Source organism: Gekko japonicus, unplaced genomic scaffold (genome assembly GCF_001447785.1).
Source record: "Gekko japonicus isolate JY-2015 unplaced genomic scaffold, Gekko_japonicus_V1.1 scaffold237, whole genome shotgun sequence".
Lineage (NCBI taxonomy): Eukaryota > Metazoa > Chordata > Lepidosauria > Squamata > Gekkonidae > Gekko > Gekko japonicus.
The window spans coordinates 963,654-990,578 of NW_015161955.1; the positions used below are offsets into that span (position 1 = coordinate 963,654).

At 40.2% G+C, this 26,925-nt stretch overlaps 1 protein-coding gene across 2 annotated transcripts in view; it reads right to left on the reverse strand.

The window, feature by feature from the left end:
- PSPC1 (paraspeckle component 1) overlaps window positions 1-26,925 on the reverse strand; it is an 82,124-nt gene that overhangs the window by 38,362 nt on the left and 16,837 nt on the right. Inside the window, exon 7 of one of the 2 annotated variants that reach the window (XM_015429502.1) lies at window positions 792-849. The exons of the other annotated variant lie outside the window; for it this stretch is intronic. Coding sequence (XP_015284988.1) covers window positions 792-849 — 58 coding nt within the window. The remainder of the gene's footprint in view (window positions 1-791; window positions 850-26,925) is intronic. 2 annotated transcript variants of the gene reach the window in all.

Here is a 26,925-nt window from a genome sequence, read left to right on the forward strand (position 1 = left end):
GCTCCTGACTGAGCTGTTCACAGGAAGCGGCTTTGTTTTAAAGTGATCTGCGAGGCAGGGTTGTACTGAACCAATAAATCATTAATACTGCCACGAAGTCAAATATTCTCTAATAAAATCTGAACATTGTCAGACAAAATGAAAACAAACCTAAGGGAGGCAAGTGGACTTCAAGTGTGGTATGACCCATGGTTAGCAATCATGGAAAGTTGTGTCTGCACATATTGACAGTAGACGATTCCTCTTTTGTAAATTTTGAACAAGCAATTCTAACTATATCCAAGGAATGTAACCATCACAATGATTAACAAAATGAGTGTGTTTTGTAGGCTTATTAGGTTCAATTCGGCGGTTCTGACAGACAGGCAAACACCAGCTGTTTAAGGTGCTTATAAAATATCAAACTGTACCTTGTGTTCAATATTTTCCCAGAATTAGGACTCTGATTCCAATAAACAGCAACACAGTCAAGAGTTTCCCAGATCAAAGATTCAAGCTCTTGATATTCAAACTCTTCTTGTGCTAGACATAAATTACATTTTGCTTTTCTTCTAAAATAGTTTCAAGCATTTATGGCAACACAAATCCACATGCTTTTCAAGTTCTATAGTCCACATTTATCATGTTCACTTATGCTTTTCCAATTTGTGAACTGAGATACTTATTGAAGATTTACCAGATCTAGGTTTGTTGTAAGAATATTCAACACGTTATACTTGTAAGTAAATGGTACAGTCTCAAAGAAGTTTTTTTAAAAAAAACAACAAGAGCCTTTTGCTTTGGATCCCTACCTCCCATGTTTATTGCTCCACGAGGACCCATATCACCCATTCTCATTTCCTGTTCTCTCTGAAAATAAACATAATTTTCATTGTCAAACCTCCCACTTATTGCTTTAACATTCCCATCTTTTCAAGAAAACAAGTTTCAGTTAGGCCACCACTTTAATAGAACTAATTCTCCAGATTGCATAGATCAACAACAAAAATCCCACAAAGATAAAAGTCATTTTGGACCTGTTTAGATATTATTCTGCCTATGTATCCATCCAATGATAAGAAAAATGGTGAGAGGAAAAGGAGAGGAAATGCATAATCCAAGACCTTCCAGACCTAGCACCCAGAGGATTCCAGGTAGCAGAGTAGTATATATTCAGATGTTTAGTAATGGTCCACATAGTTAACTGAAACCTTCACATAATTACCTTAGGCTTGTGCATTTCTAGTCTCTATGGGTACATCCACAGCTGCATGGAAAATGTTCTGGTCCAGTGCAGGAATAACATTTCTTAATCTCAAACCATGGTTACTTCTACATTGGGCCACTGCTTGAAGCAGACGTACATGGAGACACATGCTATTCTATTTTCACTGAGTGCAGGAACCCTGCGTATGCATATACACCATGGTACGTTTTCTCTCTGTGATCCTGGGTGATTGCCATACAGGCATAAACAAGGCTACAGTAACCACACCAAAATCTAGGGCCAACTAAACAACTGGCCACATGAAAGTACTTATAGTGCTTATCCTGTAATTAAGCTGTTAAAGTAATCAAATGGCAGCTTCATTACTAAAAAATCAGGTCCACAGGAAACTGAATGAAAGAACTATATTTACCAAATGCAACGATAGGACTCACCAGCTATCTTGCACTTAAGGCAATGTACACAATGCACACCCATTCAATAAAGCTAAAAATAAAACTAAACAATCAACTTCAGAATAAGTGTAGAAATATTAACATCCTATAGAACCAAGTGCAGAGAGCCCTATTAAATTACCCAATCACTTGTTTAAAAATATTGAAGAAAAGGCTTCAGAAAAAAAATTATAGTCATGAGATCAGTGAGAAACATTGTGACATTTGCTGTATAAATATCAAAACTGTAAAAATGGAATCACATAAGTATAATCAGTGAGGAAAGCTAGTTCTGTATCAATTTTTAAAATATCATGTCCCCTTGTTCCAAGACAATAGTCAATGCTGCATTTCTTCATCAAATGCATTTCTTCATCTTCCATAAATGAAGAACCCACACTCTCATTTTGCTAGCATTTAAAAATACAGCATGAACCTGCAAAGAATTCAGAAGTACAAATAAAAGTTTCTTATGCTGCCAAATATGGCAGAATATCCCAGATAGCCTACATGGCTATGTTCAGTTTTCACTTCGCAGAATATGGGAATTTGCAATGTCAATGGTACCTAGGTAAAGTGCCACAAGATCCAATGATTTTGCCAGGACAGTATACATATGGATAGTATTATAGCAGAAATGCAGGCAGAGGAATTAGATAGATAAACATATTCAAAAAGATTTAGTTGATAGGAAAAGGTGCCATGACAGAACTCAGGATACTTTTCTACAGGAAATACATGAAGGCTTTGTTAAAACAAGACAGCACCTACCTGCCTGTCAAATATGGCCACCTTGAAAACCCTGTACTATCTGTATTTCTGTAACATCACCCGAATAGCAGCCTTAGTAGCCCTGACTAGCCCAATCCCATCAGACCTTAGAACTTGATGGGAGACCACCAAGGAAGAGTGAGGTCGCTATGCAGAGAAAGGCAATGGCAATCCACCTCTGCTCATCTTTTGCCTTGAAAACCCAATGAGGTGGAACTTCCATCCGGTCAGCACACTTTACCTTTAACCCACCCTTGAAAAGCCTGAACTGCTTTCCTTACCTCAAACAAAACTTCCACACAAGCAAAGCAAAAATTGTATTTACCAACTATTCATACTTCCATAAAGTGATATGGATTTAAGCTCTGGGTTACATGAAAGATAAGGTTAAGATTACAATAAGAAAATACAAAACTATCCAATTTTATAGTTCATCATTCCATTCCGGGATTGTTCTTTCGATTTTCAACAAATACCTTACAAGTAAGCAGGTTAAAGTTATTTTCATTGAAATTCATACTGGGGAAATGAATACCCCTCAATGCATAGAAGTTTTTCAATTTTCCAAACACTGAAGGGGCATTTCATCCTGAACATACAATTAGTAATTGTTTGGCCACACAGTGATCAGATCCCCACAATTACTATTATACAACTCTGCTTCCTTAAGGTGAAAATGAAGTGACATTCTCAGTCAGTCCTAGGTATCATTTCACACCACCTTTTACTTAAATCAGGGTTTTTGCTTACATATCCTCAGACTGCAGAAATCCACAGTGCTTCACCGGTAGGAGGAGATCCCTAAAGTCTACTGCATGTTCTCCTTTCTCTCGAATAACCCCTCTGCAAGAGCAGCTTCACACAGACTGAAATGCTATTTCTGCAATTTGATACTTATAATAGACATCAAGCATTTGTCAGAATATCTAACATTTTACAGAACATTGCAAAATAGTGGAATCAAGGACATAAACAGATTACTGAAATGAAAGGCCATGGCAAAGCACAAACCAACAAACAGGAGCCGGTCCAAAAATATTTTACCTCTGAAATACATGAAAGCATTTAGAACGATTTTATGTCAGCCTTTTCAAAAACACTTCTCATGCTTGAAGTATAAGGAAAATTCTAGAGCAGGGGTGTCAAACATTCGGCTTGTGGGCCAGGACCGGACCACCCAGGGCTTTTATCCAGCCCACAGCTCTCTTCTCTCCTCCCCTCCCCGCCCTTCTGAGCTGCCTCTGAGTGCAGAGAGCAGAGGGTGGAGCTGCCAAACTTCCCTCGTCTTCACTGGCTTCTCCTGTGCCCATGTGTATCTGCAAGAGTTATTTGCTGAAGTTTACTGGCAGAAGTGTACAGGGCTTGGTTGCAAATACTGTGCTTCCCAGTGGAGGCTTTTCTCTTGCATCCATTGAGCTAAGGAACCAGGTAAGTCTGCTAGAGTTATTTGCTGAAATTAGCTGGCTGAGGGGGGAGGGGGCCAGGTTGCAAACATTGTGCTTCCCAGTGGAGGCTTTTCTCCAACGTTCATTGAGTTAAAGGCAGGAACCAGGTGGATCTGCTATAGAGTTGTTTATTTGCTGAAGTTTGCTGGCTGAGGTGGCTTCATTGCAAACATTGTACTTCTGAGTGGAGGCTTTTCTCTTGTGTTCATTGAGCTAAGGAGCCAGGTGGATCTATCCCTGGCACCTCCAGTTAAAAGGACCAGGCTGCAGCTTAGTATGAGAAAGACTTCAATCTGAGACCCTGGAGAGCCACTGCTACTCTGAGTAGACCTTGGGGGGGGGCTGGCAATGCCCAGCCATTTTATGTTTTCCCTGGGTCCTAGGCTCAGAGTATTGATCATGAGAGCAGGCTGGGGAAAGGGTTTGCTCCCCACTCCAGAAAGTACAGGGGCAACAGCCCAGTGCTGCACTGAAACTTTAATTGTGTTTGTCTGTGTCCTTTTATCTCTGCTACTTGATATTACATTTTATTACAAACATGGCCCATACTGAAAAAGATCCATTATGACAAATGACTTTGACACCCTGTTCTAGAGGGTATGCAGTAAAGTTTTATCCAGAACACACTGCCTTCTGGATTATTACAATAATGACAAACTTCTCAGATAAAGAACAGAGGTGGTCCAGAAAACCAATATGCCACATATTTCAGAATGCTGGGACCAATAGTTCCTCAGTAAGAACAATCCTTCATTGTTATTCAATCAATCTTTCATCATTTATATAAAATAGCTCCCTTATCCTACCAGATATCTGAATCTAAGGCTAAACTAAACATCTTCAATTAATAAAGAATCCCTCTTATGAGTACAGGAGTAAAGGGAAGAAGCCTTCTTCCAAGAAGCTGTTTTAATAGAGGGAAAGCAATAGCTAAAGAATAAAAGTTATTACTGTAAGAAAAAAAGAGGAAAGACTATGGTGGAGGACAGAATGACTGTAGCATGGAACAGTGTGTTAGGAACATCATGCATTGAACAAAAAGAATATACATATTCAAATAAATTTTTCAAATGAACCACACCAATCCTTTAAAATGCATTTTTTCTTCCACTTCTTTTCAAGAAGAATAAACTCAGTAGGATGTAATCAAACATCTCAATTGGATCCAGCTTATTTAGGGAACATGTCTGTACCAAATTCCTTCTCAAATAATATACACACAGAACAAATTCTGGACTGCTATATTCATTACTGAGTCAATGAAGGCATTAGTGGTAGGTAGGTAGTAGACCAGTGCATATGTTAATTTCTCAACCCTTACTTAAAACAGATTGGGAATAGGCTGTGAGATCACATGTTCTTTCCCTCTACTACCTTCCTTCAAGTGGGAATTCCTCCACAACTCTTGAACAACTCCTAAAAGAAGTGTGAGGAGATAAAACTTAAGACAAGAAATATTGTTATGTTAGGGGTAAGGCCAGTCTGAGATTACATTTGCAACCTGTCTGGGGATACTTTTGGATCAGCTGAGGAGGCATACTGCCTGGGTTCCCCCCCAAAAAAAATTATGTTCATTTGCCAGCTGCAGCTGTTACTAGGAAGAGCTAATCTGGCCATCATCCATGCCTTGGTAACATTTGAAACAGATTCTACAAATGCTTTTACTCTGCAATCTTTTTACACCATTGAAGGTTCTTTTCAGCATTTCTTGTCTACATGGGTAGGACCCTACTATATGTCTACTTAGATGTAAATCCCCTTCATCAAAAGCTTCCCTTCATGCAGTTTTCCTTTCTTTTCAGCCTAATTACTTCCTGTTCTATCCAGTTGGCCAACTATCTCAGGGCTCCCACAGTGAGTTACAGTTTACAACTGATTGATGAATCCAGAGAATCAGTCAGCTTTAAGAGACATCAGTAATTTATTAAACTGGAAGAAGGGAGGAAAATTTCAAAGGACAGCAGCACAGAGATAGCTCAATTCAGTGCTTTGATTGTACTTGTGATAGGCTGACATTGCAACTGAGTTTTTATAAAATTGCTGCAAATAAAACATGGAATTTAAAAGATTGCTGCCTATTAAAACAGATTGCATAATAGCAATTCCAACTTACACTGCTAGTATAGAACCAGTCAATTAGGGGCTGTCTTTGAAAACATCCTCAGACCCCCAAATGTGGATACAAGGATAACTGGCGCTTGCTGCAGAGCCCACATTATCCTAGTGTACAGTCAACTTCATTAAACTGCCAATTTGTTTCCAAGCCCAATTCAAACATTGTTTTTGATATTTAATTGTCTTAATAGCTTAAGACCATCATACTGAGGAATCTCAACCTGAATGAGCCTCCCCACAATCCAAGGTTAGCTTTTGGTGCCCCATTCTGCACAGCTGCATTAACACTGATTACACTGGCAGATATGCCCTTTCCACCACCACCAGATTCTGTTGCCATCTATGACTGACTGTATCTCCTCTACTGCTTTGTAAAATTTAAATGCTGGACATTTTATGACTTGTATTTTAATTTCATGTTTTGAGCCGATTTGCCGATTTGCATGAGAGAAAGGCAAGACACAACTCTTCTAAAACAGGATTTGCTGGTAGCACAGCATATAAAACCAGTTTTGGAATATAAAGGAACCTATGCTCATGCAAGAATTTCATGTTAGCCCTGTGCCATTTTTTATTATATTCCTTTAGCAGTTTTGAATACAGGTAAAAACCTTGGGCTCACAGAATACGTTTTGTAGTTTTAGTTTTTCAGAATTCTAGGAATTTTTGCTAAGAACAAGCCATGCTAGCATCAGCCATTGTTAACAGCAAGGTAGACATAATACCAAACAATGCCAAAGCAGCAACAATTCGCTCAAGGAAAGCATGAGATGCTGCAACCCACTCTCAATCCTTAATGACTGTGGGTGGGTGAGATTTCTGCCAATTCTTCACCCCTCTACGGATCCCCACAAAGCCCCCATGCTGTTCATGAGGGTCTGATGCCAGAAAGTAATAAAACTGCAGAGGGTTAAATAGGTTGTATCGATGGAGGTCAAGGCAGGATACTTATGCCTACAATGGACCAAAGTGTCACTGGAGTAACATATTTTACGTTTACATAGAGCACTGAAGCACTCAAATTGTTTCTTGTACATTGTATCAGCAATCCATATAATAATTTTGTAGGGTAAGCAAGAATTATCCAAATGACTCACCAAAGGTCACCAAGATAGTGATCCAAGTAAAATTTGATGCAATGAATTCCCAGTTCACACAATTAACCAATATACTACATCAGCTCCCATATATTTTTCATGTCATAGCTGAGTGCTGAATATTTCTTCTGTAAGATCTCCTACCACAAGGTAAACGAGTAATACGTAGCATGCTAAATCTTTAGCTTTTTTGTTCTTTAAACACCAAATAACTCTCAAACACTGAAACAGAGGAATAAATTCAAGTGCTTACTATACACAAGGTGGCTTTGTCTAGCACAATATGAGAATTCAGAATACAACTTCAGCTGACATTTTTAAAAGCATATAGCAAAGAAATACATAAGATAAACATTAATCCCTTCAAAGTTACATTTGCAAATGAACTGCTACATCTTGAAGTCTTTAATCCAGCACACAACTGACAGATACTAAAAGTAGAAGATACTTCTCTTTCAAATGTGAAGACTTTTTCAATGAAAATCCAAATATTCCCACAGATAGTTCTCTGACATAATAAACTACATGTTAATCTATACCATATTATTCTACAAGATTTCTGACAATTCAAAACCAGAGGTATTAACTCATAAAGGTGGAAATTAAATGTAGTTAATAATTAGTAGCCTTTATATTCACTGATACATACTTTTAGTACATGTTTAATCATGAACAGCAGTACAACCAACTTAGGTAAGTTCATCTTACCCATCCATTCCTTAAAGAGCCCGCCCACACACACACAAAGTCTCCAGCCAAGTTTATGCAGGAACACCTACGTCAGCGTTAGCTTCTCAAGAGGAAGACTATTTTCTTCACTCACCAGAAGATTAGAAGAGCAGAAATGAAACATATAATTACAAGTCAATCAAGCATGCCTCTGACTTCAGTGTAACATACTATGAAATATAAAGGTCATACAACACAAAAGGCCAGATGTTTTAAAACTATACAAATGATTTCACAGTGATCTCCCCAACCACATGTTCTTGTCTAAGTTTGCAATAAATGTAACAAACCCTTCCTTGAAGGGTCAGAATGTTTTTTACACAATTCTTAACACAAGCAGATTCTTACCTTAAGAGAAGATCCTGTTACATAAACAACTGTATGCATAAAATATATAATGCATATAAATACATAATGATCTCCTACAAAAATAGACACATATCATTGTGGAACCCCTCTTCTACTAGCTATTGTTACAGATATGGGAAATGGCCAAAACAGAGTGTGGAAAATTCTGTTCCACGACTATGAAGAAGCAGAGAAAAATCAGTGTGGCGGCTTACTGAAAACTCAGAAGTATGGGAACAAGATATGTTCGCTGGAACAGAAACTTGGGCAGTAGGAAAGAGTCCTCAGCTAATGACATGTGAGATGTTTGCTTGGTAAGAAAAAACAGGGGAGGGAGCCTGAATTTCCTCATACTCATTCCAAATCCCAAGTCATACCTCTGGCTATAGGTCTCCAGTTGTACCAATAACGTATGGGGAATTTAGAGCTACATTCTTACTACACCACTGCCTTGAAATTTAGACCATTGTGGCTTTAAGAAAATTGATTTTACATTCCCTTCTACAATTCTGACTTTCCCAAATTGAGTAACCGAATGAAACAGCCAGTGCAGGTATTTACCTCTTTCAAAAACTGCATACATGCATTTAGTTAATGATATCCAAAAAGTATTCTTTCACAGGCCAAGCATTCAATATCAAATATCAAACTATTCAATGTCAAACTATTCAACTGTAATTCAAATTTTTGATTTTTTTTTCAAAAAGAAGCATCCACCATATACTCAAACATACTTGCTCTTAGGTCAGATTTTGGGGGATACTATTTTAAGCAATTAACTGATATTCCCATAATTTCCTTTTTACGTAGCAGAATGTTTAGATTTTAGAACAATCACAGCTGACAATGACAACTTGAATTGGAGTGTCTTGTAACTTTAAAATACCTTCAGTGCTTTCTTTAAAGGATTCTGTTGAGATCTTTTATTTATGGCTGTAAAGCTATACAGCTTATTTTAAAGGGAAAAGAGCAGAAGACCTCTTCAGACATGTTAATTCCCTGTGAAAGTGCCAGTGCTTTGTAAACCACCTTGAAGGTTACTTGAGTGAAGAAAGAGGGCATCAAAATGTTTTAATAAACTGATGTGTAAGAAGTGCATATCCCACATGCAGCAAAAATGACTATTATGCTGCCTACGTACTGAGAAGGAAGCAATGCACAATGATCCGAGAGACAAATCTGAACTCATCATGAGTAACATCTGCATGGGAAATTCATCATGTATGAAGTGCTTCTCCATCATCCATATGCAAAGAGTACAGTATCGCTCACTATGAATGTGGAAAAAAATATTTTTTTTGATTCGGGTCTATTGGATCCGGAAAATATCAGTATTCCTGAATATGCCGAATCCCAACATCAATTGAGATTCAGGTAAATATTTGGAAAACTTGAATTTATTCTGCTCCATTATACCCTATGAGGACTGTCCCCATAGGTTATAATGGAGTTCAGAAAGCATTTAAACTTTAAATGCCTTGAGTTCAGTTGCTGAGTTGCGCTGCCACTGTAGCATGACTGAGCGAGTTCAGACTTTAAATGCCTTCTGAGTTAACAGCCAGGTGGGTGAGCCCATCTGCTGATAGGCTGACATGGCTGGAAGCCAATTCATCGATCCCTTTTGCTGCCCCCCCATGCTTCCAAGCAGGGTGGAGCAAAAGGGATCAGTGGAATGGCTTTTAGGCTTTAAACCTCACATTTGAGCCCATTCACTGTTAGGCTGCATGGCTGGAAACCAATTCATCGATCCCTTTTGCTCCTCCCCCCCCCCCACGCTTCCAAGCAGGAGGGAGTGAAAGGGATCGATGGAATGGCTTCCAGCTACGTCAGCCTAACAGTGGACAGTTTAAGTGGCTAAATTTTTCCAGTTTGTGCCTATCCATATTTCAGAAGGCATTTAAAGCTTAAATGTGTTCTGAGTTCACTCACGGACTTGGCCATGCCCAAATAAAAGCCAAATAATGTCTGAATTTATTTGGGTGCAGCTATTTAGATAGCTGAATCAGATTCTCTATTCTGATTCAGCTGAATAAATACTCGAAAAATACCAATAAGGTATTTTAAGGTATTTATTTGGCTCAGTATATACCGAGCGCATACCCCTATCACTCGTTCATTTAATTACCGGAACACTCCTTACATATTTAAAGGCATGTTGAGTTAAAAACTGTAAAAGGCTTCCATAGTGATCTCCATAAAGAAGTTCCTAAAACCCAACTGCCATGGAAAAGAAAAAATAATTCAAGGAAACAAGCTTTTTATCTTAAGGCTGTATGGAATCAAATTAAATCCCCCACACTACTGTAGCAGCAAATCCACGTACAGAACTATTGGCTTATTTTGTTATGCCAGCTGCTTTTAGAGCCATGAAACACCTCAAAAGCAATCACTGTGGAGAAGTTTACAAATATTTTAAATAAAAATGAAATACCACGGTATTAAAAACTGAATGATTAGCAGTAATGAACTTCTACTTTGAATGGTAAACTAAATGGTTTAATAAAAAACATCCCTACAGTCTATTTTAGACAAAAATGTGGTCACAGCTGCCAGGAAACAAAATTGCAATATATGTAAAAAACATTGCATACTTATATCTCTGTTGATTCAGGATGCGCAACAATATATCCAGATACTGTGAACAAAGTCAGGGCAGAACAAAAATACTGTAAATGTTTTGACAGGATATAGTTTATCTAACAGTTACATATAGCCATTTCTACTGATTGATGAACATACAGGGCTGACTACCATGTGGAACAGGATGCTGGACTACTTGGACCACTGGTCCAAACCAGCAAGGCTCTTCTCATGTTAGCATGAAGAACAGAGTGCTAGAATGCTTTCATTATTTGTACATATTATGCGTATATTTGTATATACATAAAATGTTGATTATGGCAAAAAGAGAGTAAAAATACTTTGTTTTATTCACAATGCCTGTGGGATATCTGGAGAAAGTTTCAACATTTATCACAGGCAATTCCCTCCAACTCCATCAGCCAGAGTCAAAACTGCACCAAAGATGTTCAAGGTAATTAACGTCCCACCTCTCAGTATCAAGAAGTACTCCTCCCCCCATAATGTTTGAATATTGGGGTGGTGTAGGGACAGACTAGGAGGAAGGCTTAAGAAAACATTTTACATTTCCAGGGAAGTTTCTCAGTTAAATAGTCACCCTCTTGGTTAAGAATGACTTCATGCTGAACTAGCACCCCTGGTGGAGATAGTGCTTTGTGTTCTGTGCTTCCCAGAGCAGAGCAAATATTATGAACTGTCACTATTGTGCCAACGTATCTAGATTCGATAACCTATCAGCTGCACATCCATAAAGAGACTAGGAGCAGTCCCCTTTCTTGTAGCCAACTGTCATGGTACGTCAAGCCTCTGCCAAAAATCCAACAGGCAAGTCAGTATCTCTTCATTGCATTTCTTTCCACTCCTACCAACCACAGCCACAGGAAAATATACCTTTTGCATTTGCTTTAGGTGAGAGAGATTATCTGCCTATAATAGGCTTTGTTTTACAAGCCTATGCCAACAGTCCTTGGGAACGGCAATAAAGTAGCATGCATATGTTTAAGATAGCGTCTATGTGTTGTTCAACTCACTTCCCAACACCACACAAGCCAGCTGCTCTGCAGCATGCTATCCAGTGTGAAATGAGAAAGAATTAACAGCAGGTGCGAAGCCTCAAAATGGAACCACAGCCAGGACTGTTTTACAGTGATATATAACAGATCTGTTTTCCCTCCAGTTGGAGTTTTACGTTAATAAAGCTAATGGCGGCAGCTATTTCAGAACTATTTTGATGAGAGATAAGGAAGACAGCAACTGGAAAAAGGGTAACGCTTTGCTGAAACCCTCAGTGTATCACACAACACCATCACTTAGAAGTATTTAAAGACATGAGTAAAGAAGTATCAAGGCAAAGGATATAGTGCCTTTCTCAGATACTATCTTAATGAGAAGTTCTTCCTTTTTACTTCTACAGTTTTAAAGGATCTTTTCATTTCATCCACACATGAACATGAACAGTATGTTTTGTTCATTTTAAATAATCCTCTAAAAGAAAATCTTTATTACCCAAGATAAATGGTATCAAAGGACTGATTCCCGTTTTCCCCATCCTCCCAGTACAGTAATCCTTTAATTCATACCAAGCAAAATGGTAGTGTTTTAGCACTTGGATAAGAAGACTCAGTTGTCTGGAACTTAACTAAGGCATAAAAATGAGTTAATTATTTAAAGTGATTAAGGGTGCCTCCATTCAACTGATATTTAAAATCAATTAAAACAAATCTTTGATTAATCAATGGAACCTCTGTCCGTGCAACTGAGTACTAACATTTACATTATTTGGCAATATTCCTCTTAAAAGACATATTCTCCCTTCTTTCGCTCCTCCAGAGGAAAGAATGCCTTTTAAGACGCTGCCTGCAGCTAAGACTGCCATTGCCACACATTGGAAAACGACAATGACACCCACTCTTTCTCAATGGCATAAAAAGCTATGGGATTTATATATAATGGCTAAACTCTCGGATACTCTTACGCGTTTTTGATAAATGTCCTACTCGCACCAATTTTACTGCAATCTGGCTCCCTATCCTGAATTACCTATCCAATCAACAGGACGTCCCTCCAGTGATGGATGCCTTGAGGCTTTGGTAATGTGGGTCACTTAATTTCAAAGGTAAAGAACAGATAAATCCTGTTGGGTCATCATCTACAATATAGCTATTAATATCACTATGTAATTTTACCACCTAAATAGCAAAGTTGAATGCATACCTGTAAATCACCCCATTCATGTTGTAAACTGTTGCTTACTTTTTTTTACTATTGTTTCCAATGGAGAAAAAAAGGCATTTAAAGGCATTTGGGGTTCACGCACAACGCGATTTGCAAAAGACATGTTGAAAAAAGGCTTTTAAAGGGAACACCTTTTATTCCCTCCATGCCTTCTAAAAGTCAAATCCTGGGCTGGCTCCTCTTTGCCGCTCAATTGAAACCAAGCTGCAAAGCGGAGACAGCCCCAGCCAAAGCAGCACAGAGCTATCAGCTCCGCACTGCCCCGGCTGATCCTCTCTTGCAGCTTGGAAACTGAAATGCAAGAAGAGCCAGCCAACTCCAGACGAGGCAGTGCAGAGCTGTCAGCTCCACTCCGCCCCAGCTGAGCCTCTCTTGTGGCTCAGAGCAGCAAGAGAGGATCGGCTGGGGCAGCACAGAGCTGAGAGCTCTGTGCTGCCTTGGCTGGAGTTGCCTTGTGGTATAGCTGACCTGAATAAAAGCCGAAACAATCAATTTTTGGCCTCAGCTATATTTGTGGCCAAATACACATATCTGATCTGTATTCAGCTTAAGTAATACCCAATACCTTATCAGTATTTTTGGCTATTTATTCAGTTCAGTTTATACCACATACCCCTAGAGGTGAGCGCGAATCAGATTTATCTCTTGGTCAATCTGACTGCATAATGTTCTTTGTCTTTGAATATTAATTAAAGCGGCTACTGAAATATTGTATTTATTGCCTTCTAACTGGGATTAAAAGTTTGGCCTTCTACTCTAACAGATAGTGAGCATTTATCAGATATATTTTAGATATTTCTGTTTGGTTCTTAACTATTAATGAAAAATCAATTTTTTCATTCATAATTTAGAACCAAATAATAATAATAATAATAATAATAATAATAATAATAATTCATTAATAGTTAAGACGTAGATTATCCAGATCAAGGGTGTCAAACATAAGGCCTGTCCAGGGCTCTTATCCAGCCCTTGAGCAACTGGTATGTATGGAAATATAAGGTACTCCCCCTTTCTATGGTATCCCTTGGCAAAAACCTAGTCTTGCATATGATTAAATATATCTATTGGGGCTTTGTGGGTTCCCCAATAAATCAAATGCTTTCACTGCTAGGAATCAATTGCTTTTGATTGTATTTTGAGTAAAAATAATATTTTTAATTGGGTTTGCCAGTGTCCATTATAAAGTTTATATCTCTGGTACCTGGTGTTTTATAACACACATGACCCAGCCCAACAAAGTGACATTTATGTCAGTTCCAGCCCTCATAACAAATGAGTTTGACACCTCTGATCTAGATGTTGATCATGTGTTTAAGTCAGAAAGATTTAGTATAAGATTACTATTTTTCTATATAAACATGTTGATGTGATAATAAAATTTATCTTGATATTAGGTAAGAGTTCTGCTTGTTTGTTTATTTATTTATTTATTATTCACATTTATACCCCGCCCTCCCCATAGGCTCAGGGCGGCTGTTTGTGAGACTTTGGTTTACAGAAAAATTCCTAAAAGCAGTTTAAGGTAATCTGATACCTGATTTGCTTCCAATTTTATTTATTCAAATATGGTTGAGAAATGCTAGAATATTTGATTTTACTGCCACTTTTTGCAGCAGCTACAGGGTTAATTTTAACCTTTTAAAACACCTCTCGTCTAATAAAAATAACTGTTTGCTTTTTCAGTAAAAGTAACTTTCTGAAGGTTTTCTGCCTGGTTTGATAGGGAGAACTCAAAGGACAGAACTCACAATTAATTAATTTGTACTTACCAAAATTAAAGGTTGCAAACAACCTAAATCTTATAGATCCTGGAAATATTTGGAACTAATTACTTTAAAGAACAATTCTTTGGGAACTAGTTGGTCTGGATTCTCTAAACTGGATCTGAGGGCATATTATCTCGTTACAAAGTGGGACCCATTTTTCAACCTGATATGGTTTTTGGGACCCACTTGCAAAGTAACTCCATACTACTTTCCCTGTCCTCAACAGAAAGCGTATGTATCTCACATCAGTAGGACTGTATCATTTCACTGTTTCTCCTTCATGTTTAGCATCTATAAACATTCAGCTTTACTGAGCAACACACTGTATTTCTGGGCTGTTCTGCACAAGAAACAAAATCCAAATTTGCTTCTGAGTTTCCCATAGCCTCTTCTCCCAGCTCACCCTTCCTCTTACTTCATAACCTTGGAACCCATAAAACAGTATGTTATGATCCACTTTCAGGACCCAATCAACAGTTTGAGAACCAATGGCACAGCTGAGGTTATTGCTCAAAGACATGTGCAACAGATGGCCTACAGCACTAACAAGATAGAGCAAGTTTAGAATGGTCTTTAGCAATTAAAAAACAGAACAGCAAAAATGGGGGAAATAATAGTGAAAAAAATGGTTTTGTCAATTTCACTTTATAAACTGATTTCAGTTGCTAATGACCTCCAACAGTATCAGTGTATAGGCTATAATTTACAAAACGTTTGTGGGGTGTGTGTGTGTGTTTTGATATAATTAAAATTAAGAAATTGCTGGAGTTAGAATATTTTATCACATACACACCCTTACACACACTTTTAGTAGTCAATACAACTCAATTTCCAGACTAGCGTAGGATTAAGTAACATAATATGTTGTATTAGAACTACCTTTATGGCTGTAAATTCAAAATTTCTGCCATACTAAGGTATGAAGGCACGTTATCTATAAATAGTGAATTTGCCCCTAATACGATGTTAAAATCATGGTTCTGTTTGGAATAGAAGTTAACACTTTCATCTCTTGTTGACAGTTTCAAGAGTTACAAAAACCATTTGGCTTTTCATATGAGCGTGATTGCTTTCAGAGGGAGCCTACAGTGCTGCTTCAACTTAAGACTATACAAAGCAGCTGGAGCTTTGGCAGAAAAGCTGCCAAGTTAGGACAACTCCTGAAAAAACGGCATCCATATATCCCAAAGTCATTATATTAATAGTCTTTTTTTTTTAATCTGGAGAAGTTTCATTTGAGGTTGCTAAGAAAATGATTAAAATTATTTAGCTGTAATATGCATCTCTGGATGTAATATGAATGTCTAAATCATTAGCATTAAAATCCTCAATCCTGTCAATAAAATAAGGACTTTCGCCCTACCATTAAGGGAACTACACCAACTATATACATTGTGGTCAAGTATCTATTGGGATTCAACATGGGCTTCAATAAAAACCATTTCTCCAAATTACTGGAAATTCCATTAGTATTCTATGCTGTATGTTTCCAAAAACTATACAGAATTGCTGGTGACCCACAGAAAGCTGATTAATAATTTATACCCGAAGCTTCCAAGAAATAAAGCAATATACTTACCATTTATATACTTAAAAACCAAATGGTGAAAGAGGTTAATTACAAACTGACTTATTTCAAACCTTCTAAAAGGAACAAAACAAACATTGAAAGTTACTTACACATGTATACAGAAAAGAGGTTAACAAAACCGATTCTGCAGGTAGAAATATGCAATGAGCTACAAACCAAATCCTAGGCTAGAATACCAACAGGGATCAGCTACTGGATTCAAGGAAATGTTGCTCATTCCGCATTTCTGTGTCACTGTCAAAACAAACTAACAAAAAAAATGTTTGCTTACAATGAGTCAAAGCTATGCTGATACCCAAAACTGGAAGATTATATTTGAAGAAGTTATACTACAGTTGCAATGAACTCTACCCATGTTCCCCTTTTTCCTATTCACCTTAATTGTTCCATACATAAAGGCTCTCTCTAGTTTCACAGCCCCAGAATTGAGGCTGCATTGAGAAATTATACTCTGGGGATAAATATGTAGCTCTCTTCCAAACCAAGGCCAGGCTCCAAGGCAGAAAAGAAAAAAACACAAGTATCATGTGCTTCTCACAAGGCAAAGCCTGTATTAACTACACTAGTGAGATTTTGCATCTAGGTTTCAGATGTTACAAGGGGAAATAAAGACATGGCATTATTTTCAGGGAGAGCAAGGGAACTGCCAATATATAGAAATCTTTTAATTCTTCCTCTGCTCCAAAATTATCATGTGCTTCTCACAAGGCAAAACCTGTATTAACTATACTAGTGAGATTTTGCATCTAGGTTTCTGGTATTACAAGGAAAAATAAAGACATGGCATTATTTTCAGGGAGAGCAGGGGCATTTGCCAATATATTTGAGCACAGAAATCTTTTAATTCTTCCTTTGCTCCAAAATATAGATTATATAGAAACATTAACTCTTTTCACAGCCGTTCAAATCCGGTCTAGTTCTTTATATTTTAGTAATCTACTTAAACCTATTACGTTAAGAAGCAGTTTGGGGTAGATATAGATGTTTGGAGACAAGCAAGAGGCTAGCTGAAAGCCAGAACGTTCTACAAGGAAAATATAGAAATTACACATTCCCCTAGATTAGGGATAAGATTGATCAAGAACCCCATGTTTGCAGGACTAATTAATATTGATAAATCAAGATTAGAATGCGTGCCCTACAGCATGTATCCTTCTAGACAGCAAGGCAAATGGAAGTTAAAATTTGACCCTATATATGTACAGTTTCCAAGCCCTAAAGTGCTCCACAAGCCACTCCTTGTTTTAGTGAGGAGGAAACTGCTCGGCATGCATAAGTAACTCACATTTTACACACCACAAACGTTCCATTGGAGGAAAAAAATGGCAAGCCCCTGGGGGAACAGGGCTCTCCATAAAAGAAGAGATGATGACCTCAGACATACATGAAAAGGAAAAAATGTTTTTTTAGTTTCTGTATTTTTAAATGCTAACTAGAATGTCCATGCTGTTGATCAGTAAAAAAATAACAAAAACAAAATAACAAAAACAAGTAATTAAGAACTGATGGGTTCTTTTTTGAGCATATTATTTTGAATACATATGAAACTAGATTTCACAGCATGAACTTTACTTCATAACCTGCTCTACAAATTGTAGCCATAAAATATTTTTGCAGGAGCACCTCAGCCTCAGATAACTACAACCACTGCTACCAGCACAATGTAGTATCTTAAGTCTCTTAACATCTTGGAACAGCCTTCTTTCCCAAAACACCTTTAAAAGCAAATTGTGGTTAAAACAGCAAAGTGAAAATCTTGCCTGCGAGATCTTCTGCTACCCATTCCAGTACCTCATTTTCCTCATCAGAATCATATAGCCTATGAAATGATCAGACCATCAACTTTCAGACCTTAGTTCACAGTCTAAGGCTAAGGTGCAGGCCTTCACATTACGGAAAAAACTGTGAGTACATATGAGACAGTTCAAGAATTAAGTTAGGAATAATTACACAGTATACATCTGTGTATACTCAGATAATTAGAAACTGAAATGCCTAAATTCAACAGTTGTTCCTGCATTTCAAAACCTCTGTATCCATTAGGCTCTGGATGGGTTAAAAGAAAGTACATGACAGTAATATAATATTAAAGCACATTAGAAACATTTACATCAAGTAGCATCAAATCTACATTACCCATTTCTCTCCTAATTATTTTCTACCCTAAGTAAACTTTATTTAATATACAGCAATATAGCTTCTTAGTCACACCAGCCCTCTCCTTCTGAGTTCATATATACATGTTCATCGCTGGTTTCAGTTTAACACCAGATGATTTACATGTATGAACCACATCGCTGGTTTCAGTTTAACACCAGATGACTTGCATGTATAAACCAACAACCACAAACCAATATTGGACAGAATTTTACTTACTTACTTAAGTAAAATTCTGCCCAATACTAGTAGTAAGACAGAATTTTCATGTCTCCTCACATCATCCTCAACACAATGTTTTTTCCAGTGGAGGCAGATCATCAGGTGATGCATAAGCATATGTGAATCACCCCTAAGCTACATTAACAAGTTTTCAAGTCCCCTACAATGTAACAAGAAAAATCACATTATAATGACATTTAAAATTTTGTAAGAGCTAAAGACTTTTTGAGCTTAAGATTTTTTTCCTAGCCAGTCAGAAGCAATAATATGAGCAGAGTTGATTCAAGCCCATCTCACATAAATTATTCTTCGACAGAACGATGGTGCACCACGATTGGCTAGTCAAACTGAGTAGAGCTACCACATACTCAGTTTGACTTACCTTTTCAGGTTCTTGATCCTAGTTTTCAGGGTTAAGTTTGTCTCCCTTCTGCATTCAAAGCACCAGGATTGGCATCAACTTCCATGGACCAAATTGGGTTCAAACGGCTCAAAACTAAACACGGAATTACGCAGGAACACACTAAGAATGGTGCCGCCTCAAGGGGGAAATAAAACAGTTTAGAGAACACATCAGAGTGAACTGTGAGGACACTGCAAGTTCCTTTCAACTGACTCTCTAAAGCATGAGTCCACATCAGTACAAACTTAAAAAGGGATTATAGAGAGCCAAAGTAATGAAGTTTACTCTATAGAGCACTGGTTCCCAAAGTGGGCAATACTGCCCCCTCGGGTGCGGTGGAACGATCCAGATGGGTGCAATTGGGGGACATTTAATAAAAATAAGGGGGCGATGGAAGCATAAAGAAAGAAGAGTCCAGGACCTATTTAAAGCAGCCTTTTCTTGCCTCCTTCTGTTCTTCCCTGGGATCAGGGAGGGAGGTGGAGGTGGAGGGGGGTCCCCACAGCCAATTACAGCCTTTGTTATCTTAATTTTCTGTGTGTATGAAAATGTTACTATAGTTGATTTAATAAAATAATTTTATGATTTTGAGCTTCGAAGTGTCTTATTTACAACATCTTTCTCTACTATGTGCAAATTTGTCACTGCATCTTTTTGTCTACTTCTTGAAGGTAGATTTCCAGGGGGGCGCTGAGTAATTTTTTTTCTGAAAAGGGGGCGGTAGACCAAATAAGTTTGGGAACCTCTGCTATAGAATCTTCACAGCTACTCATGTAGCCATTACTCCAATACAAAAGATCTCTGATACATCTTACTGGAAACAACAGGAAAGGGATGCAACTACATACCCCATACCTTTGACAAATTTTCTCTGGATCTCACAGGCAGTTGAAAAATTTAGGAGCCAGGCTCACTTCTCAGCATTTGTGGCATCACCTTTCAATTACCATACTATTAAATTATTGCTACAAAACAGTTTTCTCATAATTTTATTAATGTTTCTGATGGATAGGAGAAGATTCCACCCTCATTTCTCCCCCTCTCAGCGTGAGTTGGGAGAGAACCACTAACAAGGGCTCAAGCAGGCTGAATGGAATGTTGAAGTGGGGGAAAAACTGAGGGGAGTTTAACTATCAACCACCAATAAACAAACAGGAAATTGGGATGGGTGGAGAAGAGAAACAGTGGCTGCGGTCACACGGAACATTAGCCACGCTAGAGAACCGGAAGATAGGCAGATTTTCCGGGCGCGAACTCACCGCCACATCTGGGAAGCGTAGAGCTCCCGTGGCTCACCCGAGGCTTCCTGCCGAAGATGCGGGGTAAAAATCTAGTACCTCCGAGGTACTAGTTTCCGGTAACCGCGGGGCAAGGGCAGGCGTCTGATCGTGTTTCCGGTGGCATCCGGCGCCCGCCCATGTCCCCTTGCAAAAACTGGTTTTTTCCCCCAAGTCTCCATGGATGCGCACAAGCACCCAACGGAGCATGCGCATACTTTGGTGTACAATGATCGGCACCTCCCCCTACCCACGGGACCTCCACTGAACCTCCACGGGAGGTTTGATTGCTCAACCGCGCGTTATTTAGCCCCGGGGCAAACAGCCACGCCTCCCCCCCCCCTTGCGATATCCGGCCTGTGTGACCAGGGCCATTGTTACGCTTACCTGTAACTATTGTTCATTGAGGTCTCATCTATGCAGGCACACACTGGGACTGCACTTGCACAGGCCAGCCACCGGATGTTCTCTTATAGCTACTCTGGTGTTTAACACTCCAAGGGGAGCCCCTCCCTTGCAGAGCTCACTGGAGGCCATCTACCTGCCTAATGGTGATGTGCTCTGCAGGGAGGAGCCCCCTCCTTTCACTCAGTCCTCCTGAGCTTCCGCAAACGTAATGAATGTAACTGCATCCTATGGACTCACAGCAGGGTAGGAGGGAGGGAATGTGTGCCTGCACAGAAGACACCTTGATGAACAACAGTTACAAGTGCAACACTGTTTTTATCCTTAGTCTTCTGTGCAGTCCCACATAGGGAGACTACAGAGCTCCTTACCCTGGAGGCAGGGTGAGTTTCAGTGGAACAAGGAGGGCAGCACAGGTCTGCCAACTGCTGAATCCCTTCTTGCAATCACGTTCACAGAACAGTGCTTGATGAAGGCTTCCGATGATGACCACGTCACTGCTTGGCAGATGTCCTCCAAAGGAGTTCCTCTCCAGAAGGCTGCTGATGCTACCTGCGCCCATACAGAGGACACAGTAGAGTGGCCTGCTCATACCCCAACCAAATGCCTGAGACTATCCATCTAGAAATGGTCTGTGCTAAGGCTGCCCCCCCCCCCTTGAGCTACCAGAGTAGCAGGGGACAACCAGAAGCCTTTTGTTCTGTCCAAGCAAAACAATAAAGACCTCTTCACATCTAAGGAATGTAGTGTTCTTTCAGCCTCCAAGGTAGGGGATGGAAGAAAATACTGGAGGGACAATGGCCTGAACAAGGTGGAAACTAGAGACCACGTTAGGTAAAAACCATACATTGAGTTTCAGAACTACATGGCTAGTCTGAAAATTAATAAACGGATGGTCAGCCCCCAAAGCTGCCAACTCTTCCACTCTCTTGGCTGACATGATTGCCACCAAAAACACGACCTTAAAAGACCAGAGTCGCATGCTACAAGAACCTAGCGGTTCAAAAGGGACTAACATGAGTTGGGAGAGAACCACTAACAAGGACCACTGTGACACTATAGGTGGCCGTGGAGGAAACAAATTAAACAAAAAACTCCTGTCCTGGATCCTGGCATGATAGCAGTTAAATGTACCTTAAAAAAGAAACTGCCAGACCAGATTCTTTAAGAGACAGTAGATATTCAAACATCAGGGCAATAGGATAATTCTCTGCATGATCTCCCTGTGTCCTGGCCCTATCAGAAAAACAGACCCACTTACTCACATAAGATCTTGTAGTATAAGGTCTACATGGACTTCAATGGCTACCTGGTCGGTAAACCCAAACTGTGATTGTTCAACATGCTAAGGGTGTCAAATTGAGCCTGCACACCTCATGGCGGACCACAGGACCCCTGTAAAGTAGGTCCGCAGCTAAGGGAAGGTGTACGTGGAGGCCCTTGGACAACTATAGGAGCACCTGAAACCAGATTTGTCTGGGCCAAAAGGGAGTAGTCAGGATACACCACATGTGCTTCTCTCAGATTTTAGTCAACATCTTGTAGATAAGTGGGAATGGTGGGAAGACAGTGCCTGTCCACTCTGCATGCATCTCCTAGAGTACCCACCCTGGAACAGAATACCAGAGCTTTTTCATTGGTGCTGGTGGCAAAATGGAAAACCCCACTGTTGAAAAATTGGGAGGATATAATTCTTCCTCAGAGACCATTCGTGTTCTGAATGTCCCATTCTGCTGAGAATATCTGCTCTTGTGTTGGCAGTACCTGCCACATGTACTGCTTGCAGGGAGGATCCTTGGACCAATTCCCAAATGAAAGTGGCTTCCTTGTGCAGGGCTGCTCAGACTGTGCCCCCGTCACTCTATATAAGTCAATGTAGTAGTATTATATGTAATGAACTGAATTGACTTTCCCCTTGGTGAGCTCTGCAAACAAGGTAAGGATGTAACATATTGCACGTAACTCTAAGAGGGTAATATGAAAACCCCTTTATTCAGGCGACTGCACATCCTGAATAGAAAGTGACCCACAATGGGCTCTGCAGCCCTGTAACAATACATCCAAAGTGATAGAAAGCTGAGGCACCCTTCCCCCAAATGGTACCCCAGCTATGAGGTTACTATTGTACACCCACCAGCCCTATTGCTGTACTATGAATCTAGGTACTGTGAAACTAGAATGCTGGGAATGCACAGCAGGGCGAAATTTACTTTAAAAACAATTCTGTAAAGGTTACATTCTTAGGCATGCATGTGGGATTGTGGCTGTGGTAGAGGCCATCAGTCCTTACAGTTTCTGAAAAAAGACTGTTTAATATCTGCTGTTAGACAATAATCAACGCCTTTATGTGTAAAGCTCTACTGGTAGGAAAGCTTTGGCAACTGTGGGGTCCAGAAGGGCCCCAATAAAGGAAACCTTCTGAGAAGGTTAGAGGCATGATTTCTTGTTGTTAATTATCAAACCCAGTTCCTGGCACATTTGAATAATTAGGGAAACCTGCAACTCACGGTAAGGTGCAGTAATGAGCCAATGATGTGAACCCAAATGTCTAGCTCTACAATTGGGCCTGTGCTTGCCCTGTGCCATAGACCCTGAAAAGGGTGGCTGTGCAGGATACTGTGATGAACAAGGCTACGGGGGCAAGTGCTGCGAGTATGGTGACTGCAATTAGTGGAAACTATATGTCTGCCGAGGCCTGTACAGAGTGGCAGGACCTACTATGATACCAAATGTTTGCTTGATCTGGGATAAAAGATTGTCAGTCAACAAAGCAAACAGTGTTGTTCCCTCAAACGGGAGATCTTCCACCTTCTGCCGGGTATCAGGAGGGAGAGCTGTGGAGCGCAGCCAAGCATGCCTTCTCAGTATGAGTGCTGAAGCCATGGCCCTGGAGGCGCCAGTGGTGTGTCTGCCTGCATTAATCTGTTGCTTGGATAGGCTCAATGCTTTTGCCTGGAGAAGTTCAGCTAGAGGCTTCTTGTCTCCTCAGATACGAGGGATGAAGCCGGAGGATGTCTGAATGAATAGAATAAATAGAAGGGGAGCGGTGGCACAGTGGGTATATCCCACTGTCTTAACATCCGAACTGTGTCAGTTCAAGCCCCGTGCTGGTGTGAGCAGCTAGCCTGTTGTCCCCAGCTCATCGTCCACCCAGCAATTCGAAAGCCTTAGCGAGTAGATAAAATGGGAACCACTCCTCAGAGAGGGTGGGCACACCAACTCCCCTGTGGGAAGGTGTTAGCTGTCGGTTGGGATGTCCTGCTCCAGGATCAGAAGGCGGTAGGAACTACTCGGCTACAAGAAAAATCCCCGAAGTGGGATGCTCCGGCCAGGCAGCGGCAGTGTGGCGATACGACATACGGGTCCTGAAGCCCCAACGTCATCAAGCTGGTTGACGCAGCCGTTCGACACATGACTGATCCAAGCCAGAGACATTTCCACCGTGCAGTTATGGTGTGTGTAATTAAAAATGAATTATATGTTGTCTTTCCTATCCCCTATGAAACATTGTTAGTCCCCTGTCTAAAAGTGTAACTGTAAATCACTTTGAGTCCACTCATGGGGAAAGCGATTAATAAATTGAAAATCGAAGGTATGACCTTCTTGTTGCACCCTGTGTAAATTTTCCACCTTTCTGAATGTGGCAGCCACACTAGCTGGTTTTTGTCAGAGGGCCTTGGAGATGTCGGCAACACCCTCCAGGATAGGGAAGGCAATTATACCAGGTGGCTCTGCATAGAGCTTGCTTAAGATCTTGTCTCAAAGTCTTGGGTTGCTGGAGGTCACCTCTGTTTCCAATGATTTAGCCGTTTGCATCATTTGCTCTGCGCAGAGCTTCAGGGCTTCATTAGGTGACACAGGATCAGGGTCCCCTACAGTTTCATCAGGGGAAGGGCCCGATGGTAAATCAGAGCCTGGACCAGAACAGGAGTTAGCCCTCAAAGCCTGCTCTTCCTTTGAATCCAAATGCTCCAAAAGGGGGTGGGGAGAGATTGCAGGAGGATGCCAAACTGGCGGACCCCACAGAATCATGGTTGCGTGAAAATGGGTGCCTCAGTTCCGGAGGTGCTTTTCGCGATTGCCAGTCGCCCCATTCTTGAGGTCTAGGAGAAGGAAAATAATAAGGGTAGCCTTGGCAAGGAGCTGGGAAGAACAGTTCTGACAGTCCACTAGCTGCTGGAACCACTAATGTGCCCTGGCCAGGCTCCATTTCCCTTTCTGATAACAAATAAGGCATGTGGAGAAGGCGTTTGTGGTGGGGAGACTGCCCTCTGTTCCGTTGGAACCAAAGATGGTTTTGGCTGAAACCAAAGAGTTAATTGAATCCAGGAGCGTCTTGGAACTGGAATGATGTTTGATGGATCCTTATGTTTGGATTTAGAACAGGCTTTCTTAGGTGAGGGTCCCGACACACAGCGTTCAGCTGAACGGATAGGCAATCAGACCTGATGCTTCGGTTCTGCCCCCAGAACCAATGGAACCGAGACACTCAATGGCAGGCTCACAAGCTGGTCAGTTCTATCCAGTGATATCGAAGGCAAGGACTGACTGTGCTCTGCCGGGGCAGATGTTTCCACTGCCGGGGTATTAGAGCAAGAGAGCACTTTCTCCCATAAGTTTGCCTTTAAGTGCGCTGCTCGATCTGGGTGGGCTTTCAGGGTAAATTGGAGGCAAATCATGCATGTGGCTGTATTATACCCAAACAGAAAAGGCAGAAAAGCTGTTCATCCAAACGGGTCATTTTTGTACCACACGGAGTATATTTTTTAAAGAAAGCTTTCTGTGACATTTACCAAAGAGGGGAGTCCCCCCAGGAAACAAAGAAAACTTCAAGAAAACTCACAACAGCCACAGCTGAAGAGAACACGTCCTCACAGCACTGCAGCAAAGAAAGGACTGAGGGAAAGAGGGACTCCTCCCTGCAGAGCACGTGACCGTTAGGCTAGAAGATGACCTCTAATCAGCTCTGCAGGGAGGGGCTTCCCTTGAAGTGTTAAAGAAATACCAGAGTAGCTGTGAGAGAGCCTCCAATGGCTGGCCTGCACAAGTGCAGTCCAAATGTGGGACTGTACAGAAGACTGAAGATGAACAGGAGACACCCTGGACTAGGCAGTGAGTCTGCTGGGGACTGTAGTGTATGATTTTAGATGAGCAGGGTTTGGGTGCTGTTCCTAGATAAAAACAGTGAATTATAAAGGCTATCTAGTTATTGTCTTTAGATTGTACACCTGAAAAGAACCAATACTATAATCACTAAGCATAATGGACTTCCCAACTTTGGTCACTATCAGTATCATACTAAAGTAAGAAGGTGTTACAGGTCACGCTTACAAATTAAATAAACTTATGTATTTTGTTAATTAAATAAATAAATGAATGAATGAATGTGCATCCCATGTTATCCTCATCATATATAACCCACTACCTGCTCTGCAGGACCCACAGATAAGAGACCTTGATTTGTAGCTGATGTGCTCTCTGATACAAGATTAAGGAATCCTCTTTGTGTGTGAAACTAATAAAAGAAATTCACTTTATCTCACATGCCAGCACTGTAACAAAGACAAGGCAAGTGAGGCATTTGCTTCGGGTGCACAAAGCTGAGGAGGGCAGAAAAAGTATATCATGACTAAAAATAAACTATTATTACACATTATTTATGTGTTGATGACTTTCTTACCAAAAGATCTACTATGAAATTACAGGGGGTGCAATTTTATATTCTTGCTGCAGATACAAAATTAGCTAGTTGTGGCTCTCTCACATGCCTAAAGTTAACAGTGAACCTGGTGTAATAACATAACAGGAGGATGCAGGTGGTGAGGTGGGTCACAACTCTCCAGAGTGAGGGACCTGTTATTGGTAAAGTGGTGTAAAATAACACAACAAGAGAAAGGCCTGGATCAGGGTTGTGACAATGCTATATGATAAATATGCTATCACCACAATAAAAAACTGCTAATTTTAGACTAACTTCTTCCCACAAATATCAAATAGTTCCGTTATTCTTTAAAAAAAATAAAGAATTGTTTTGCCTACATTTAGGGGATCTTACCTTGCCATTAAGCTGGGGTTCTCTAAGTTCCTTCCCCATATTCGCTCCAATTTCAGCAGCTATCTAGGTGGTCACTACAGGAACT